General features: G+C 40.6%; 1 protein-coding gene across 1 annotated transcript in view; it reads right to left on the bottom strand.

Moving 5' to 3' along the window:
- Positions 1–18,752, bottom strand: part of ZW10 (zw10 kinetochore protein) — a 30,925-nt gene extending 12,173 nt beyond the window's left edge. Inside the window, exons 1-9 of the mRNA XM_038536129.1 lie at positions 18,554–18,752; positions 15,462–15,596; positions 10,727–10,828; positions 10,453–10,530; positions 10,135–10,294; positions 8,732–8,884; positions 8,066–8,257; positions 1,691–1,854; positions 934–1,116 (exon numbers count right to left, since the gene is read on the bottom strand). Of these exons, the coding sequence (XP_038392057.1) occupies positions 934–1,116; positions 1,691–1,854; positions 8,066–8,257; positions 8,732–8,884; positions 10,135–10,294; positions 10,453–10,530; positions 10,727–10,828; positions 15,462–15,596; positions 18,554–18,658 (1,272 nt within the window). The 5' untranslated portion in view covers positions 18,659–18,752. The remainder of the gene's footprint in view (positions 1–933; positions 1,117–1,690; positions 1,855–8,065; positions 8,258–8,731; positions 8,885–10,134; positions 10,295–10,452; positions 10,531–10,726; positions 10,829–15,461; positions 15,597–18,553) is intronic.

Here is an 18,752-nt window from a genome sequence, read left to right as displayed (position 1 = left end):
CTGAGAAATGTTCTATTAAGAGACTACCTTAGTTTACATTTTACTTTAAGTAATACCTTACACTTACCAAATATTATTTGATATATGTAAAACTTGAAAAAAAAAATAGAAAATACATCGAGGGCAGCCCGGGTGGCTCAGCGGTTTAGTGCCACCTTCAGCCAAGGGCGTGATCCTGGAGACCTGGGATCGAGTCCCACATCAGGCTCCCTGCAGGGAGCCTGCTTCTCCCTTTGCCTATGTCTCTACTATCTCTGTCTCTCATGAATAAATATATAAGATCTTAAAACAACAACAACAAAAAAACTAGTGCCTCCGCTAGCCTAAGAGATGAAGTCAACATTTTTACAGCAATGTATAATCTCTGGACTCAGAAGCCAAATTACATCTGTCACAAAATTGTGGATTAAAAACTCAAGTAATAGGGATCCCTGGGTGGCGCAGCGGTTTAGCGCCTGCCTTTGGCCCAGGGCGCGATCCTGGAGACCCGGGATCGAATCCCACGTCAGGCTCCTGGTGCATGGAGCCTGCTTCTCCCTCTGCCTGTGTCTCTGCCTCTCTCTCTCTCTCTCTCACTGTGTACCTATCATAAATAAATAAAATAAAATAAAATTTAAAAAAAAATAAAAATAAAAAAAAAAAAATAAAAACTCAAGTAATAAAGTTAATTTCAACAACAGGAATCTATGATATTTACTTGTTTTTCAGTGTATACTATGCTTTCGTGTACACTCTCTTATCTGGGCCTCACAGTAACCTAGGGAAGAGGCAGCTATCAGGACCCCTTGAAAGATGAGAGAACTACCCGTTGCAAGATGAGTAACTTCTCTCACTGAGCTCAGCAATTGTCATACTCTCTTCCACTCTACCAAATTTGTCTCAAAAATGCACGCGGCTCCTAAACACAACATAATACGTGATAAGCCCCAGTACCTTCACAGTGTTGTGAATTTCAGAGGTCATTAGGTTTCTAGCTGCCACGATCACATCCTGACATTTCTTGTTAGCAAAATGAGAATTGATGTTGCGGGCATATTTCAGCAAATCCGTAGTATCTCCTTTTAAAAACCTCATCTCTTTTAGGGCATTTTCAAATTCTTCAGTGGACTGTATGATCTGAGAGAGACAAGGGGGAAAAAAGAAAGAATTATATACACATATTCCATTTCAGTATTGGAATTTCAAACCCAACACAAAAAAACTAACAGGGACCAGGTAGGCATTTAAGTTTTACAACAGACCAGCAGTTAGCAGGTATACATATATTAGGTATTCTTCTGGCCCAAAATCCATTAGGAATACTATCTTCAATATGAACTTCTGATTCTACTTAATAAAAGTGCAAAGATCTCTAAAATAAATACACTTATTTTAGTGTTCAAGGAAATGCTAAAAGAAGCAAAAAAGTAAAGTGTCACACAGTAGCTACAATAGTTGATACAAGTATAAAAGAACAATTGTTTTCCAAAGGTATCTTACTAATGAAAATATACTTAAAAAGAAAACATACTTCCCAATCAAAAGGTAGAAAGTAGGGAGAGAAATGAAGTAATAGAGAATTTGCTTTCACTCCCTATTAATAATTTCCTTAAAAATCTCACTAAAGTGCAAAAGGTCCCCAAGGAAAAACAAAAGATACCAATAGGTACCTACAGTCTCTTCCAACCTTCTGTAATATATCTGCACTCACCTCTTCATACTGCTGCAACTTGCTGCTATTAGTTGGGATAGAATAAACCAAGCAGTTTTTAATGAGGCACTCAGACAAGTCCTCCCAGATCATGTCACCAAGCATCTCAGCCAATATGATCTTAGATGTTTTTTCATTTTCTAGGTCAGTATCAAGAGGTAAATCTGAAACAAACAAAAAAATTTTAAACAAGACGCCATTCACAGTTAAGATTATTCTCAAGTTTCCTAGTTTTCTAGAATTCTAGAAATTTTAGCATGGGGAAGAAAACAGCACAGATCATTCTACAGCTATCTCAACTGCCTGCGTGGGACAAAGCATGGCACACAATTATTACTTTAGTCTCATTGCTGAACTGAGCAATCTGCACTGTATTACTGCCTGTACTCTACAACAATAAAGTATTAAGCCATCCACATCATACAGTAATCATCTACTGCAAATCTACCGATCGAGTTACACGACAAGCACTCCGAAGTTCTGCATACCAAGTTGAAACTCACTTCAATAAAATCCCAGTTCTTTAATAATGAATGAACATCCTCTGTCATCTTTGCCTAGGAGCAGCATGTTTATCCTAAGTGAAATATCAAAAAACACCTTACATTACAGCATGATAACTAACCTAGCAAACAGAATACTTCAATACCTCTATAGTATATTGTATGGTGGTTATTTCCCCCAACATATTTGGATGGAATTATTGAAAATATATTAATTAATTAAATAATTAAGAAACAGTGGCCAACATAGAGGGAAGAGGAACCATAAAAGACATAAGCTATTTTTAACCTAGTCCCAATTCACCGACCTTAGAGGATAAGAACCTTAAAAGAAAGTAAACATATTATCTCAGAGCCTTGAGAGTCTTAACAATGTCTAAAGTCTAGATTGTACAGCCACCAACCACATTTTGCTGCTGAGTACTTGAAATGTGGTTGGTATGATTGAGGAACCGAATTTTTAAGATTTTTTAATCTATTTCAGTTTAAAAATGAATGCAAAGAGGAGTGGCACCTGGGTGGCTCGTTAGTTAAGCACTTGACTCCTGATTTCAGCTCAGGTCATGCATGACCTCAGGGTCATGAGATCAAGCCCTGCATCTCTCTCCCTCTGCCCCTTACCCTGCTTGTGTGCTTGCTAAATTAATGAATAAATGAATGAATGAATTAAATCTTTTTAAAAAATGGGAGTCAGGGTATGTGATCATAAAGAGAGAACACAAAGCAGCTTGTGGCAATAGAATAGTTCCATATCTTGATTATGGTGGTGGCTATGTGGACCTACGTATGATAAAACTACACAGAGCTATACACACACACAAATGAGAGCAGATAACACTGGTGAAATCTGAATAAGCTCTGTTGAATTGGACCATCGTCCATTTGCTGGGTTTGGTATTATACTAAAGGTAGACGAGATATTAATGCTGAGGGAAATGGCTGAAGGGTACATGGGACATGTATATCTTTTGAATAAAAATTTTGAAGTAAAAGAAAAAAAGGAAGCAGTGTAAAGTAGTTTTGTTAAGCACAACTTCGTTGTTTCGGTAAGACTGCAACATCACTTTAGCTACTGTACCATGTAAGCTATTATGCTGTCTGTAGTGCTCATGTCAGAGGCAGGCACACATCATTTCTAGTACGTCACATGAATACCTCACCAAGCTAGTCGGCGTAAACAGATCCATTCCATTCTAATTATTTTTTTCTATGCACCAGTGTAACACTGTAATGCATTTATTTGAATACTTATGCATACAGCACAAGCTACACTGGTACCTAGATAAACTGTAAAAGGCAATTAAATTGAAATGCTAATTGTAATTATAATATAATTATTTTTCTAAATTTAAGAAAAATAACCATGGACAAGGTATACTACCGATGAAGAATTAAGTGAAGATGTAAAAATGAATAGTATCATGGGAAAAAAAAGACTGGAAGAGAACATCACACATTTCACAATAAATGGCAGCTGCAATTTACTAACACAGAGCAAAACAAATCTGCTTTTTAAAAAAGAGAATAAAGTAAACAATATTGAGACATTTTCAGCAAATATACATATTTCACTATACTGTTCAAAAGTACTCTATTCTTATTTTAGTTTTTTATTAAAAAAAGGTAACTGAATTTTGTCATATTTTCCATATCTAATGACATGGAATTTAATACGAAATCTATTATTAAATACAATTTAATATGATGACATAATAAACTGGTTGATAGCTTTCTTATGTTAAATACCTTTGCACTCCTAGAATAAGCAATGGCTCTTTTTTTTTTTTTTTTTAAAGATTTTACTTATTTATTCATGAGAGACACAGAGAGAGGCAGAGACATAAGCAGAGGGAGAAGCAGGTTCCCTGCAGGGACCCTGATGTGGGACTCGATCCCAGGACCCCCCAGGATCACGATGTGAGCAAGGCAGAAAATCAAACACTGAGCTATCCAGGCACCCCACACCCCAGCAAGGTCTCCCCCACCCCCTTTTTTTTAAGACTTATTTATTTATTTATTTATTTATTTATTTATTTATTTATTTATTTTTTATTTATTTATTTATTTATGATAGAGAGAGAGAGAGAGAGAGAGAGAGAGAGGCAGAGACACAGGAGGAGGGAGAAGCAGGCTCCATGCAGGGAGCCTGACGTGGGACTCGATCCTGGGACTCCAGGATCACACCCTGGGCCAAAGGCAGGCGCCAAACTGCTGAACCACCCAGGGATCCCTAAGGTCTCTTTTTTAAAGATATTGGATTTTTAATTTACTACATTTTGTAAATGTTTGCATTTAAAACCCAAAGGTAAAATTGTTCTACAGTGTTTTCTCTGGGTGTAAACTATCATTATTACATTTTGGTATTATTTATGCTGGCTTTTGTTTTTTTATTTCTATTTTTTAAGATTTTATTTATGTATTTATTTGAGGGAAGGAGTGTGAGAGCATGAGCAGGGGGCAGACAGGCAGAGGGAGAGGGAGAAACAGGTTTCCCACTGAGCAGGGAGCTTGACATGGGGCTCAATCCCAGGACCCTGAGGTCCTGACCGAGCCATCCAGGTGCCCCATCCTAGTTTTTAAAAACTTAACGTAGGACATAGTCATATTTTTCTATTGACCGAAAGAGTTTGATTAACACAGGGATTATTTATAATTTGAAGTATACACAGAAATGAGTATAAACTCTCTGTGCCTGACTAGTGATCTTTTTAGTGGCAAGTCTTTGATAACCTTTCAAATTTCTTCTACAATTACTTGTATGTTCAGAATTTCTGCTCCTTGGTAAAAATGTGTAATCGATACTTTCTAGAAAATCATTCATGGCAAGAACAAAATTTGCTTGTTATGACAAGTCCCAAACCACTAAGATTTATAAAGAAAAAGCCCAATTTTCTTTTTTCTTTCTCTATATCCACAAGCTTCTTTCTCCATGCCCAAGTGACCAATGCTATCATTTTCGTTTGTATTCTTCTATTATAGTTTTTTAAAAAATGTGTGTCTATATATATATATATAGACACATACACGTACTTGATATGGACTGAATTGTACACTCTCCTCCACAATCTGTATGTTGAAGCCTTAACCCCCAATGTGACTGGATTTGGAGATAGGGCCTGGCCTTTAAAGAGATAATTAAGATTAAATGTGGTCATAAGGGAGAGGTCATATTCCAATAGGATTGGTCTCCTTATAAGAAGACGAAGAAACACCAGTGATGCACTCTTACAGAGGACAGACTAGTGAGAAGGCTGTCTGCAAGGCAAGGAGAGGGCTCAGGAGAAACCAAATCTGCTAATACCCTGATCTTGAACTCCCAGCCTACAAAACTATGAGAAAATAAATTTGTTCTTTAAGCCACACAGCCTATGGCATTTTGTTATGGCGGCCACAGCAAATCAATAAAATTCTCATATAAGGGACTGCTCTCTTTTTTATAAAAATGGGTTCATGCGGTGATCACTGGGTGGCTCAGCGGTTAAGTGCCTGCCTTTGGCCCAGGGCGGGGTCCTGGAGTCCCAGGATCGAGTCCCACGTCGGGCTCCCTGCATGGAGCCTGCTTCTCCCTCTGCCTGTGTTTCTGCCTCTCTCTCTCTATGTCTAGCATAAATAAATATAAATAAATCTTTAAAAAAATGGGTTCATGCCATAGATTTTAAACTTAACTTTTTTGTCACTTAGAAACAGATCATAGGGCAGCCCCAGTGGCTTAGCAGTTTAGTGCAGCCTTCAGCCCAGAGCATGATCCTGGAGACCCGGGATCTAGTCCCACATCAGACTCTGATGGAGCCTGTTTCTCCCTCTGCCTGTGTCTCTGCCTCTCTCTCTCTGTGTCTCTAATAAATAAATAAAATCTTCAAAACAAACAAATCATAGCCATCTCTTAAGCCAACATCTCCATGTCTGCTTCATTTCTTTTCCCTAGAAAAGAATGTACCAAGTATGGCTCAAACATATGTTATGTAACTATTGCCCAAATGATGCACAGTCCAGTATGCAAGTATACAACACTACTCAAACATATAACCTATTGATATCACTTCTGTAAAGAACTAAAAAGTGGAACACTAGGTCAAAGGGGTGTGTGTGTGGGGGTGTGTGTGTGTGTGTGTGTGTATATATATATATATATATATACTATAATAGAGCTTCATATTATTTTCTACAAGGCACTCATAAAAAGCACTGAAAGAAACTACCTTTTTACTTTTTCTTTTTTTTTTTTTTTTTTAAAGATTTTATTTATTTATTCATGTGAGAGAGAGAGGCAGAGGGAGAAGCAGGCTCCATGCAGGGAGCCTGACGTGGGGCTCGATCCCAAGTCTCCAGGATCACGCCCTGGGCCAAAGGCAGGTGCTAAACCGCTGAGCCACCCAGGGATCCCCCTTTCTACTTTCTTACCAGAAGTGTCTCATACAGATCTTTTAATGTCAGCCCTACCTAAGGATGAAAGTTCACCTTGATACTGTGATTTCCATTCCCCTACTAGGGAGGTTAAGCAATACATTTTTATTTTTGTTTATGAACAAATTGCACCTTCTCTTCTGTGAATTGACTATTCATATTTTTGACCTATTATTCTTTTCCTATGCATTATGTCCCTAACTGAAGGCACAAGAAAAATACCTTGGATTTCTGCAGTTTATACAAGTCTGAAGACTTTTTTTTCCTTCTCTACTACTGTTAAAACTAGAACCAATTCCTTTCTTTAAACAGAAGTTATTTTATAAATAAGTAAATTAAATGACCACCAGGAAGGCATACAAACACCAAGAGCATTTTAAAATTCTTTTCTACAGCAAGAAAGTTTGACTATTCAGTAAGACAACTGAGAAAAGCATAATAAGTCTAAATAAATAAATAATTCTTTAAAAAAAAAGTAAGTCAAATAACTAAAAAGTATTAAAATACCAGAAATACTTTATTTTTAATAGTATAACAACCAAAAAAATTATTCAAAGCAATACAGAAACTGGCTATTTCAATTGTGAATATACAAAGATCTAACAAATAGGCTAAGATGGAATGTAATCTCTTATGTTAAATCTAGTTTGTTTCTATCAGATTAATGGGGATTTTCCTATTGAAATATGTAAAACAATACTTGGTCCAGGGCGCCTGGGTGGCTAAGTTGGTTAAGTGTCTGACTCTTGGGATCCCTGGGTGGCGCAGCGGTTTGGTGCCTGCCTTTGGCCCGGGGTGCGATCCTGGAGACCCGGGATCGAATCCCACGTCGGGCTCCCGGTGCATGGAGCCTGCTTCTCCCTCTGCCTGTGTCTCTGCCTCTCTCTCTCTCTCTCTCTCTCTCTCTGTGACTATCATAAATAAATAAAAATTTAAAAAAAAAAAAAAAAAAAAAAAAAAGTGTCTGACTCTTGATTTCTGCTCAGGTCATGAGATGGCAGGGTTAAAAGACTGAGTAGGAGTGGAGCTGCTTAAGTTCTCTCTCTCTCTCTCTCTCTCTCTGCCCCTTCCCCACCTCTCTTTCTCTCCCTCTCTAAAAAAAAACAAAAAACAGTACTTAATTCACCTCTGCTTCTCCCATAATTAAAGCAAAAGTCCCAAAATGTGACATTACTAAAAGTCCAGTGAGAGAAATATATCCTAGAATTCAACTAAATATTACAAATGCAGAATCCGGGGTAGCACTGGTGACCCTATTTTCAATACAGGGAGGAGAATGAATGTAAAACAGGGCATGAAGTAAGCAGGTGATAACTTTACTCCTGTGGCATAATTTACTCCCCTCCAATCCTCTATATATTCAGATTGGGGGCATTTTTATCTACTTTAAAATATTACTTACTTTTAAAAACAATACTGACTTTTCCTAAATATAAAAATACAAAAGCACTACCATGGGGCTACATACCTAGAAGGTGTTTCTGGAGCACTTCCAGTACCAGTTTGATCTTTGCAAAAACTTCAGATGGTGACGGATGTTCCAAGTCAGTCATTACAGATTCAAAACGAATAATAATGATGTTAGGCTGCCTTTCTGTAATAGCACAAAGGGATGGGCAAGATGCCAGAGGCTTAAGGATATACTTCAGCAGCAGCTGACCTGAAAAATTGTGTGAACACTCATCAGAAATCACTGGAACAAACTTTTAAAAAGCAAGCATGCCCCCCCACCATATCAAAAAAATTCTTTGAACCTAATAATAAAAATACCTATACTGTGACATCACACACCACTCATGCACTGCAGGTTTTCCCACTGACGTTTCCCAGGCTGTCTACAGATTTTTTTTTTTTTTTTTGTCTACAGATTTTTATTTAAATCATTCAAAAAGTCAAATTAAATAAATAGCAGTAGCTGGTTTGAAGAAAGGAAAAAAGGAAAGACAAGAAAGGATCCAAGCCCTTAATAAAATGGGTAGTATTTATAAGAATTCCATTTGATGAATCACAAAGCCAAACCTTAGGTTTCATCATCAATATTACCTAGAGAATAATTTTACAAACCTCTCTGTCATTCCTTTAACACTGAACCTTCTGAGATCTCATGAAAATGAAACCACATAGTATGCCTTACCAAATGATTTAAGCTTCATTTGTAGTTCCTCAAGAATAGAAAATGCCAACAGGACAGAACTGATTGGTGGCACAGGGGTCTTCTCTTCTTTCTGAGACTGTTCAATGTATAAATGAAGTTCTGTTTGTAGGAAAGATTCCAAGTTGCTGGTATCTAAGAAAAAGGGGGAAAACATCAGCTGTCTCAGCAATACAAGATATTCTCACTTCTATTCCGCAGGGGTCATTCTCTACTGAGATTTCTAAATATGTGGTTTTGTTACAATACACTTCTAATGCAACCAAATTTTAATTATGACATACATGTCCTTGGCATCACTTTAAAACAGGAAATGACTTTCTGGTATATTCAAAGAATCAAACTAAGTGAAAAAGCAAAATGATGTGCCTAAATAAATTGTTTATTATACATGTACTGAATGGAGGTAAAAGGAATGACGAGTGGGGTCCTAATCTCACTTAGGATCTCTTTAATGTTCTTTTTACCAAGTAAAGAAAGAAAATACCCTGCCTAATTACAAGGGTGTATTTTAACAAAGAATTATATGACTGCTATCTTCTCTTAAAGTCCACTTGGAAATTTACCCAAAATTTTCTGGATTACTTCCTTCAAAATGTCCAAAATACATACGTGTGTGTGTCTATATATGCGCACACATATTCAATGAATCTGGAGGCCCAAGTGGATATGGAAAAGGGGGTGGGTAGACTGAAACAAACTAAATTTCAAGATTCAATGCTAGAAAATATAACAGGTATAATGGCATGTCCTTTATATATACTCTCAGAGCAGATCAAAGAAGACTCATACCTACAAGTGAGCAGAGAGGCTGAGAGCCAAGCAGCATAAAGCAAAAGCCAGGACCAAAATAACCCTATTTCTTCATCTTGCAAAGCACCCCCTATGTCATGATTTTGCCATTTTTTTCTGCAAGGACTGAAAAAAACTGCACCAAACCGCTGTCCTACTGACATCCCCCAGTCTTCTTTCCTCACCAAGAGAAAAAATGGTTGAAGAGCTTTTCAAAGCTTTCTAGCCAAGGTAAGCTGCTGGGATTAGGGCTATTGGGAATGGGTGTACCTACAAAGCAGTGGAAACTGTGTGGTCTTAAACTGCTACCACCTCCTCCACTACACCCTCATCACGTGAATCCCATCCACCCAATCATCTTCCCCTCCTGTGCTCCTTCCTCGTGACGGGGATAAAGAGATGTAAGGAAAGTAAAGTGAGGACACATTTTCCAGGTGAGTTGATCCTAACAAGCATTCTGCAGAACAGAGGAGTCCATGCAGGCTGATAAATGAAACAACCTTATCCACCAATATAAAGTATTTAGAACATATTCAGAGGCCACACTGGTTCAGGCAGATTAAGCAAAGCAGTCCACCTGAGGTCAGCAGCACCTTTTGATGGCGGGAACTTCCATACAATCAGCTTCTGCCACTCTTCTCCAAGGTGATAAAGTATGTTCTGTTTTTGTATTGTCAGCTCCATGCTGAGAGATTTCAACACTTTTAAATCAAAGCATTTTCTAGATTTTAGTAACTTCAAGCATTTCTGTGCCTGGCAATGAAATGGAATCATCGTTAGACATTCCATCTGGACTCAGGGCAATGAGAATATATTTGTATAATGATAAGGGATACATGGAACACAAAATTTACTAAAAACAAGAACAGAACAGTGCTAATTGCTTATACTGTGGAGAAAGCATTTAGTACCTCTTCCAGACACTGAGCAGCAGTGACATACTTCTTCTCCGTTAATGCACAATTATATTCTTCAATAGCAGCAGAAAACTAAAACGATAAGCATAGTCATTAGGTATTTCGTTTTATACATCCTATAATTTCAAGTCTGTTGCTTATTTGTTTTTAAAATTTGAAAAAAAAAATACCTTAGAATCAGGGGGATACACATTTAATAATGAGACCAATTGGAAAAAAATGACTTTCTCACCAGCAAAACACTGAAGTTTGAGTTGAGTTTACTGACCTGCTGCAGCTGCTTAAGCAAACTTAGGACTACTGAGTCTCTTTCCAGCTGTTGCTTCAAGTCTGTAAATTCAGCAGTTGATACATGAAGATCCCGGCGAACCTAATCCACATATCAAAGATAAGTGCTTTTAAGCTATACTATATCTAAGAAATAAAACATTTATGGCTAATCAATAAGCTTTATTATGTGAACATAATTCATGCTGAAATTTAAATGCTGGTTAAGATAGGAATAACAACAACAAAAAATCACAGAATGAATTAGGAAGAGATCTTAAACGGTCTAGTCCACTTAGTCCAAACCATTATCTTATGCAGCAATACCCACTGCCATGAACATAACAGGCTCGTGTTACCACCTAACCTTAATTTAAGCAGTATTTTTCATCAGAGAGCTCATCCATCCACCTGGGTATCCTCACTGCCAAGTGACAACTCATTCTACAGCTGATAGCTCTAACTATTAGATTTTATGTTGAATCTGAAGCCACCTCCAATTCTGTCTTCCCTTTTTCAGGAACTGTACACTACTGATTCCTATTTTCTATATCCTTACCTCTTCCTATTCATTCTTCATTCATGAAATATACACTGACTGAATACCCACTACAGCAAGGCTTCTTCATTCAGGCTTCAACACGCTAAAATTTCCCCCATCTTTGAGAAAAACTTCCTCCATCTCAGCAACCCCCTATTTCTCAGTGGCTACCTTATTTCTCTCCTCTCTCTCACAAAATGCTTCTTGCAGGAATGATCCATACTGTCTTTCTCACCTCATTCATTCTACAATTCACCAAGATCTTGTTTCTACCCGCATCATTCCATCAAAACTATTCCAAAACAGTGCCCCAAACACCAATCAACTCCTTGTGAAATCCAAAGCATACAACATCAGTGTTCAACTATGTATCAGTACAGTTACTTCCTTTCCTTACTTCTCTGAAATTATTCTCCATTGATTTTCCTCCTAGTTCTCTGGCCATTTTCTTTGGGGAACTTCATTTTCCCTCTGACCACTTCATACATATTGACAGTGCTCTTTCTCTGACCCTCTTCCTATTCTGAACCAGTGGTTCTCAAAAAACAATCTTTCTTCTTCTTCTCCTTCTTCTCCTTCTCCTTCTTCTTCTTCTTCTTCTTTTTTTTTTTTTTTTTTTTTTTGCCTCCCTCCCATCCAGGGACCCAGAGACATCTGGTAGTGTCTGGAGACATTTCAGGTTGTCACAACTTAAGTTTACTGGCATCTAGTGAGTAGAGGCCAGAGATACTGTTCTATACCCCACAATGCAGAGGATAGTCCACCATAACAAAGAACTATCCAGCCCCAAATATCAACAGTGCCGAGGTTGAGAAACTCTGCTCTATAAATTCTCTCTGGACAATCAGTGGCTCATGGCTTCTGCTTTTAAGGACTCCTATCTCAAGTCCCATTACTCTCCTAAGCTCCAAACACATGTATGGATGGGTGACGTGCACATGCAAACTGTTGACTAAAATCCATTTCTCCATTCTCCCACAGTAACAGGGCTACTCAATGAGACTATATGCTGTAGCCTCTCCCAGTGGAATGTGACCATGGGAAAAATACAGCAGCACCAATGAAATACAGCAGCAGAGATGTGCACCCTTTCCAAGTCAGAGTCAAGAAAACAGATGTGTGTCCTCCGTGCCCTCTTTGTTCTTAACCTCTGTACAAAATGTTCAGTCTGCCCACTGCTGTGAGTAATCAATTGTCCATCTCTTACTCAAGGAGTCTCATGTCTTCTAGTAGCATCCATGAAATTGTGGCAGGCTAACCTGCAAGTAGATTAAAATCTCACATCCCAGGGATCCCTGGGTGGCTCAGCGGTTTAACACCTGCCTTCGGTCCGGGGCGTGATCCTGGGGTCCTGGGATCAAGTCCCACATTGGGCTCCCTGCATGGAGCCTGCTATTTCCCTCTGCCTGTGTCTCTGCCCCTCTCTGTGTGTCTCTCATAAATAAATAAAATCTTAACAAACACCTCACATCCCTTCACAGTTCTTGAGAACTGTGGAGAAGCAGCCTGGAAGCCTAGACAACTACAATTCAAAAGCTATTTGAGCTGCTGCATTTCAAGGTCTGTCTGTCTCTCTTTTTTAAAGATTTTATTTATTTACTTGAGACAGAGGAGAGAGCAAGCGTGAGTATGAGCATGGGGAGGGGCAGAGGGAGAAGCAGACTCCCCTCTGAGCAGGGAGCCAGACATAAGGCTCCATCTCAGGAACCCAGGACCCTGGGATCATGACCTGAGCCCAAGGCAGATACTTAACCGACACAGCCACCCAGGTTCTCCTCTCTTTTCATTAAGTCTAGCCTTCATCTTAATACACTCCAACCGTGCAGCTCCGTTTGAATATCCCACAGGTACCCCCACAAAAACCTACTACTCCTTCTCTAGATTCTGTTTCAGGGAATGGCATATCAATGACCTTGTTCTCCATGATCCTTGGATCCTTGGAGATCCGTCTTTCACTCCCCACATCAAGTCCCAAAGATCCCATCTCTTAAATGTCACTAGAATTCATCCTCATCCTCCTCTCCATTCTCACTGCCTTTGACTTGAGAGTAGGCCCCCATCCTTTCTTCAAACTGCAAGCAGAATGGGATTCCTAAAATCCAAACCTGATGTCATCACTCTGCTTAAAATCCTCGATGGCTTCCAGAGACATCAAGATAATGTCCACACTGCCAAACCATATACAAGGTCTTTGCTTACCTTTCTATTCTCTTGTGTCCCTTCCCACCACACTCCTCGCTGAACACGAGTCATGGGGAATCCCCACAGCTCTCCAAAAGCAACATCTCTCCATTACATCTATGTCTCTGCAATGCTGTCCCCTATGTCCACCTAAAATACTCTTCCCTCCTCTTTGTCTAACTACCTATCACTCCAGGTTTTGGTCTGATAGTACTTCCTACAGGAAGCCAAATTAGCTGTATTCTCCCCCTGTAACTGAATTATTTCTAGTTAATGTGTATCATACTATTTTAGTCATGAGAGTCACATTTTGAAATAAAAACTCGCTGGAGCACCTGGGTGACTCAGTTGGTTAAGCATCTGCCTTCAGCATGGGTCGTGATCTCAGGGTCCTGGGATCAAGTCCCACATCGGGCTCCCGGCTCAGGATTCTGCTTGTCCCTCTCCCTCTGCCCCTCTCCCCACTGCTCATGCATGCACTGTCTCTCAGATAAATATAATCTTAAAAAAACAAACAAACAAACAAACAAACACAAAGCTCTCTTGTTCAGTAACTACCACAGTATTTGGCACCTTGTGGATGCTCAATAAGTATATGAAATGACTAAATAAATCACTTTATAATATTTACCTAATAAATCTCATTCTCTTTCTCCAGCCATTAGCTTGAATCTTACTAAGGCTAAATACCCTCTGTTTCTTTCACTGTTCTTCCAACAACAAAATGGTTAGGCGTGAACCTCCTCATTTAGACAAGGCACCTTTCAAAATAAAAACAAGAACTGAATAAATTTCACCAATCATAATCTGGTTAGGGAAAGGTACAGATAATACCTGACTCTCGTTTCTAATACATTTCTAATAGTACAGTCTAAGATTACACTTTTGATTCACTGATCAATCAACTCATTACAAATATACCTTCAAAGTATTATTTGAACTGTGCCAGAGTTGTAGAGTAATAAATTTATTTTTATTAAAATCTTTAATCAGAATTATTGATGAACTGCCTATTAAACAGATTTTCTAGGTAACTAGAAATCCCCATTTATGATTAAAGTTTCATATAGAACTTTTGAAAAACATATCTGCTCACTTTCCTTATTTAGTAACTATCACATAGAGAAAAGACTTGGATGTCTTTCCTTGAGGACTTTGAAAACACTTCACCATCTTGATTTGGGGTATCAACGAGCCCTGTCCAATAATTTAGCAGTAGATGTAGAAGGCTTCTAAGATTATACCTGTTTAATATCAGCTCTACTTCCTTCAAATGAATATGTTTCCTTAAAATAAAGTACAGGAAAAAAAAATCCTGGTGAAATAATGTGAAAAATGTTTTTGAAATTAAAGTGACTATTTTTGTTTCCAGACTGGTTTACTTCTTTTTGTGACAACCGCACTCTGGCAAACATGATAAGCATTTCTAAACCCCACCAGACCTTCCATAAGAATAGCAAGCACTGGCCCTACACAGTGACATGGTACAAGAGGGCAAGAATTCTCTAGGCATCCAGATAAAGTGGCTTTATGACAGGAAGCAGAGTGGCTGTAATTGGCAAATCAAGCCAATCTTCCAGAAGAAGGCCAAATAACCAAGATTATGCTGAAGTGGGAATGTGTGGAGGCCAGCTACAGATATAAAAGAATGTTGATCATTAAGAGATGAAAGTATTTTAAACTAAGAGACTAGAGAAAGGCCAAATGATCCAGAGCTTTATTTTGAAGACAATAAAATTCTGAGATTTTTTTTTTCTGATTTACAAAGTGCTATTCAAATGCATGACATTAGTATTATAGCTTTAAAATTTTACTGTGAAAATCATTTAAACTATAGTTTTGGAAAATATTTCTATTTTAAAATTGGAAGTTACTCTAAAATTATCTAATGCAACTTCCATTTACCAATGACAGTGAGGTCTTGAAAACTTACACACAGAATTGAATTGTCTTAAGAATCAGGAAGCTGAACCACCACCCTACAAACCTAACCAATGTAATGAACCATTTTTACCTCACTCTCTATCCTGGATTTCAGCAGGTCAATGTCCTCAGACAGCTTATCCACTTGGGTAACCAGGTCTTGGGCACTCTGCATGCTAGGCAGGAATTCACTATACTTCTTGCTGATCATAGTGCACACCTCACCCTATAATATAACACAGAAGAATTACAGTAAGATGAGTGGAGAACTCTATTAAAAATACACTGTTTGTCTTCCATAAGGAATCCTCCATGTGGGAGTCTTCTTGCCAGTTACCCACACCCCTTCCCTTTTCCTCCAAGCCAATGGTTTTCTTGAAAAACACATTTCTCTCACCCTTAAGGATTCTATAGCATTATTAGGATGCAAGAAGACAGTGATCACCAAATTCCACCAGTGCCCAAAAGTTGTACAAACTCTGGAAAAGAAAGGGGGAAGCCAGAAGTTCCCAGATTGAACTAGACTAGCTCAGACTATAGCCACCAATTTAATCACATAGCAACGAGAAAAGCAAAATGATAAATTAAATCTACAATCTGTATACTTCAATTTATGAATTTCTATCTTCTTGCTTATAAAATTTTAAGGCCTAATCTTAAAACTCTAATTTAATCTGAGCTTCATCAATAAACAAATTATTGAATACTTTGCACTGAATGCTTTGGAAGATACCAGAAAAAAATTATGCCTTCCCACAAATAAGTTATTTTTAAGTAGGAAAAATACTTTCAGTAACCAGAATATAAAGTAGGAAAAATACTTTAAGTTACCAGAATATAAAAATGTAATACAGAAAAAGCGTTCATATCCTCCAGAAACACAAATGAGAAAGAGATCACCTCTGTTTAAGGAAAAAATGGAGATATTTTTCGTGCAGGAAACTAGATTTGAGATGGGACATGAAAAATGGGTAGAGGGATCCCTGGGTGGCGCAGCAGTTTGGCGCCTGCCTTTGGCCCAGGGCACGATCCTGGAGGCCCGGGATCGAGTCCCACATCGGGCTCCCGGTGCATGGAGCCTGCTTCTCCCTCTGCCTGTGTCTCTGCCTCTCTCTCTCTCTCTCTCTCTCTGTCTGTCTGTGTGTGACTATCATAAAAAAAAAAAAAAAAAAAAAAAAAAGATAGAAATACTACAGGTAATGGTGGAGAAGTACCAACATAAGCAAAATCTGGGAACCAGGAAAAATATTGAGTCTGGAGCATAGAAAGTAATTGCCAAGGGCACCTAGGTGGCTCAGTGGATGAGCGTCTGTCTTCAGCTCAGGTCATGATCCCTGTGGGAAGCCTGCTTCTCCTTCTGCCTATGTCTTTGCCTCTCTCTGTGTCTCTCATGAATAAATAAATAAAATCAAGAAAGAAAGAGAGAGAGAAAGAGAAAGAAAGAAAGAAAAGAGAAGAGAAGAAATAAATTGCCAGTTGGGTGAAAATCCAAGTTGGTGAAGGAAACTGAGTGAAAGGTCCAGAACAGGAGGAGCCTTCAGTGCCATGCTAAGGTAGCTTAATAGTCTTTCCACCATTTAAAAAGTGGTGAAGGGCAGCCCGGGTGGCTCGGTGGTTTAGCGCTGCCTTCGGCCCAGGGCCTAAACCTGGAGACCCGGGATGGAGTCCCACGTCAGGCTCCCTATGTGGAGCCTGCTTCTCCCTCTGCCTGTGTCTCTGCCTCTCTCTGTGTGTGTCTCTCATGAATAAATAAATAAAATCTTTAAAATAATAATAATAATAATAAAGTAGTGAAAAATCCTAAAGCCCGTTAAAGAAAAGATGCTCACAACATGAGTACGTACAGGTGAGGAAACCATTTTTATAAAATCTCATTGTCTGTAAGACCTACTTCCTGTGCCTTTATTATAGGGTGGCAGACTTGCTCCCTTAAATCCAGACTTTAGAGGCGTGCACACAATTTTAAACGAAAGCAACAAAGATGCGGGCAAATACTTGCAAGGTAAGGATACCAAGAGAGAGCGAAACTGAAACTGCGACTAGCAATGTGCTTTTTGTGTCTGTATCAATCTCCAGACAGCAGGGTCCACTGAAGTGCTCTTTGCCAATGTTTTACAACACTCAGAGCAGCCTCAAGCGACTGGGGGATGAAGCCCAGAGTTTCATCAACATGTGGATAGACTGGAACTACATAAATTTCAGAGGAGAGAATCGTAACAATTCTCCCCAAAGCTATTTTATTCCTCAGCAAAAGGTATAAAAAGTAGTGGGCGGAGGAGAACACAGATCAGGGAGTGGTCCTGTCCACCTTTCTAGCCTTCAACATGCTCCCTCCCTGGACACCTGGGGTCCCACCTTCCAGTCCCACCTGCCCTGCTGGTCTCCTGTCTTCCTCCCAATCCCCGGAGCCCAGCCTGCCGATCTGCATCCTAGCCCCAACCCCCAGCATCCCCCAGGACACCTCAGTTCCCTCAGCACCCCCCAGGACCCTGCAGTTCCCCCAGGAGCCCGCAGGACTCCCAGGACCCCTCAGCTCCTCCAGGACCCTTCAGCTCCCCCAGCATCCCTAGCACCTCCCAGCACCCCTCAGCTCCCCCAGCACCCCCCAGGACCCCATCACCCCGCAGCACCCCTCAGCACCCGCAGCACCCCCAGGACCGCCCAGCACCCCCCAGCATCCCTAGCACTCCCAGCACCCCCAGCATCCCGAGCACCCCCCAGCACTCCCCAGCATCCCTAGCACTCTCAGCACCCCCAGGACCCCCAGCACCCCGAGCACCCCCTAGCATCCCCAGCACCCCGAGCACCCCAGGACCGCCCAGCACCCCGAGCACCCCCCAGCACCCCCTAGCATCCCTAGCACTCCCAGCACCCCCAGGACCCCCAGCATCCCGAGCATCCCCAGCAACCCCAGGCACCGCCTCCCCTCGCCTCCCCTCCCCTCCCCTCCCCTCGGTGCGGGGCGTCCGCGCCTCCTTTCCCCCCGACCGGATCCGGGGCCCCCCTCCGAGCCGCTCCCCGGTCCACACAGCCCGCAGCCCTCCCACCTCGCACTCCTCGCGGCTGAGCCTCCCCCGACTCGGCTCACACCCGGCCCGCGCTCAGCGCCCACGCCTCTCCCCGGCCCTCCGCCGACCCACCCGGCGTCCCTTCACCGCCAGCCCCTGGCTGCCGGGCCTTCACCTTGATCTCCTCCACCCGCCGGGTCAGGCGGCTGATCCGAGTGCCCAGGTCCTCCTTCTCCAGCCTCCCCGAGTGCGCCAGGACCTCCGTCACGAAGGAGGCCATCGCCGCGCCCGGAACCGACGGCGACCGGGTCACTCTCCAGCCGCCAGCGCAGCAGCAGCCCGGGCCCGCCGGCGGCGTGGGCGCGCGGACTGCC

This window comes from Canis lupus, chromosome 5 (genome assembly GCF_011100685.1).
Source record: "Canis lupus familiaris isolate Mischka breed German Shepherd chromosome 5, alternate assembly UU_Cfam_GSD_1.0, whole genome shotgun sequence".
Taxonomy (NCBI): domain Eukaryota; kingdom Metazoa; phylum Chordata; class Mammalia; order Carnivora; family Canidae; genus Canis; species Canis lupus.
This window is presented reverse-complemented; position numbering and strand designations above follow the sequence as displayed.